The following is a 2,413-nucleotide window of genomic DNA, read 5'->3' on the forward strand; positions in this document are numbered from 1 at the left end:
TCACTGGAGATTGCAAAAGGCGCATAAAGTGGCCGATTGGGGCGGCCGGGCCGGGCCCTTCGGCCACATACAATTGTTGGACGGACAGGGAAACACACCCGCCGAGACGGCGGGTAAGCAAGAGCAGCCGTGCGGCACCGGGGGCGCGACGCCACTCGCCGCTCGCCCGGCGGCGCCGGCGGCGCTCGCGCCAAGCGTTCCAGTGGGCCGCCCGACGTGAGGCAGGGCGGGGCGGCGGGGGCGGGGGCGCTCCAGTGCCGCGTCGCGCGCTGCCGACGCTGACGTGATGCGGCACAAAAAGTGATTTGGAACCCCTGGCAATCCCCATCATCAGAGCCCTCGTGGTAGCCATCCCGAAAGCTTCTCAAAGGCAGCGTGCACGCCGTCGGTGGCGCGGCGCCCCTGCTTGGGGCGCCACGGCGCAGGCGAACGGGCGGCCGCGGCTGGCCGGGCAGGGGGGCTCCCGCCCCTGCCTTGCTGGCGCCCTCGTTTGTTCCGAGCCTGCAAGCGGGCGGGCGGGCGCGCCAGCGTTCGCTGGCCGTGCCGTGCCGCGCGCTGCTTGCTGCTTGCGGGTTGGTGCGCTCAGCCACATGCATGAGAGGGCCGGGACGGCCTGAAACCAATACGTTGGGAAAAAAGAGTCCGCATCGGCGTCCCTGACAAGGATTGACATGCACCGCACTGCACCAGATATAGATCAGATCATTTCAGAATGACAAGAGCCAGCCCAAGGGGGGGCGCCGGCCGAACCGACGGCGCCGGTCAGATCCGGGCCGGCGGCCCGATGCTCTCGCCGCCGCCGCCGCGCCCCGCCTCGCTGGCCCCCTCCGCGGCCCCTCCCGCCGTCGGGCCGTTTCCCTCCCGCGCCAAGTAACCGGTGGTGTGGTTGCTGCGGCCCGCGTAACCGCCGTAACCGCCGTGACTGCTGCCGGCGTCGTCCCAATCGCCGCTGTCGTCCTCCTCGCTGTCAGAGACATCCGAGAGGCTGCCGCTGCCGCTGACGCTGCCGTGCCCGCCGCCGCTGCCCGCGGGCCGCCGCCACGCGGCAGGGCCCTGTGCGCCGCCGAAGCGCGCCGACGCGAGGCCGGGCGGCCCGCCCGCAGAGGCGGGGCCGACCGACCCCCACACTGGCGTGCCGGCGGGCGCGGGGGTGGGCGCGGCCGCGGATGGCCCGTCCGGCGGAGCCTCGCGCGCGCGGCGCGCACCGGCCGCGGCCGCGTGCGCCTCGGCGACTGCCTCTGCGACCGCCGCCAGCTGCGCGTCGTCGGCCTTCAGAGAGGGGTGGCGCCGCGAATTCAAGAGCTGCCCCTGGCGCAGTTCGATCGGCATCAAATACTCAGGCGACGCCTGGGCCATGACCGACCCCCCGCCGCTCGCGCCGCTCGACGCGGCGGCGGCGCCGCCGACGCCAGCGGCGAGAGACTCCGCCGGCGCGGCGCCCTTGGCGCCCGCATCAGGCGCCGGCTGCTGCTGCTGCTCCTGCTGCAGCTGGGCCTGCTGCAGCTGCTGCAACTGCAGCTGCTGCTGCAGCTGCTGCAGCGCCGCCAGCTGGCGCCGCTGCTGCTCCATATGCTCCTCGAAGCCGCGCAGGCGCTCCTGCTGCAACACATACAGCTCCTGCTGCTGCTGCTGCTGCTGCATGGCGCCGCTCCACTCTCCCCCGGCGCCGCCCGGGCCCAGCAGCTGCCCCGCCGGCGGCGGCGCGGACGGCAGCGCGGAGAGGCCGTCGTAGCCGTACCCCGCGGCGCCGCCGGCGGCCATGAGGCCGGCATAACCGCCCATCGGCCCCTCGCCGCCGCCCGAGCCGCCGCTAGCCGCGCCAAAAGCCGGGCGGCCGGCGGAGGGCGCGGCGGCGCCGGGGTAGCCCGCGCTGGGGCCGGGCGGCAGCGGCAGCGGCGGCGGCGCCTGCGCGGGCGCGTAAAATGCCGACGCCCCGTATACAGCGCCGGGCGGCGGCTGCAGCGGCGGCGGTGGCGCCTGCGGCGAGCCCGGGCCCTGCGGCGAGTAGAGCCCCGGCGGCAAGCACGGCCCCTGCGGGGAGTACGGCCCCTGCGGCGTGTACGGCGCCTGCGGCGAGCACGGCCCCTCGAACCCCGCCGCTGCGGCCGCCGCAACCGCCGGCGGCGCGTCCAGCCACGGCGCCTCGAGCATCTGCGCAACCTCCTCCTTTATCTGCGAGAACGACGGCCGCGCGCGCGGCGCCTGCGCCATGCAGGCCGTAGCGAGCTCGGTGAAGCGCGGCGGCGCGGGGTCTGCGAACGCAGGGAAGCCGCGGCGCAGGACGAAGCCCTGGCGGCCGGAGCGCTTGTAGGGCGGCTTCGAATGGTACATCTCCCAGAGGAGCACGCCAAAGGAGTACACGTCGGACGCCTGGGCGGCGGGCGGAAGGCGGGGGGTCGGGTAGGGTTAGGGG

At 75.0% G+C, this 2,413-nt stretch overlaps 1 protein-coding gene across 1 annotated transcript; it reads right to left on the reverse strand.

The window, feature by feature from the left end:
- Positions 1–762: 762 nt before the first annotated feature.
- Positions 763–2,370, reverse strand: MNEG_16296 (hypothetical protein; the record flags this gene model as incomplete). The annotated part of the gene is made up of 1 exon (XM_014035234.1): positions 763–2,370. A coding segment is annotated over one exon (1,608 nt), but the record flags the coding sequence as incomplete, so codon positions are not given.
- Positions 2,371–2,413: the final 43 nt, after the last annotated feature.

This window comes from Monoraphidium neglectum (assembly GCF_000611645.1).
Source record: "Monoraphidium neglectum strain SAG 48.87 unplaced genomic scaffold scaffold06213, whole genome shotgun sequence".
Lineage (NCBI taxonomy): Eukaryota > Viridiplantae > Chlorophyta > Chlorophyceae > Sphaeropleales > Selenastraceae > Monoraphidium > Monoraphidium neglectum.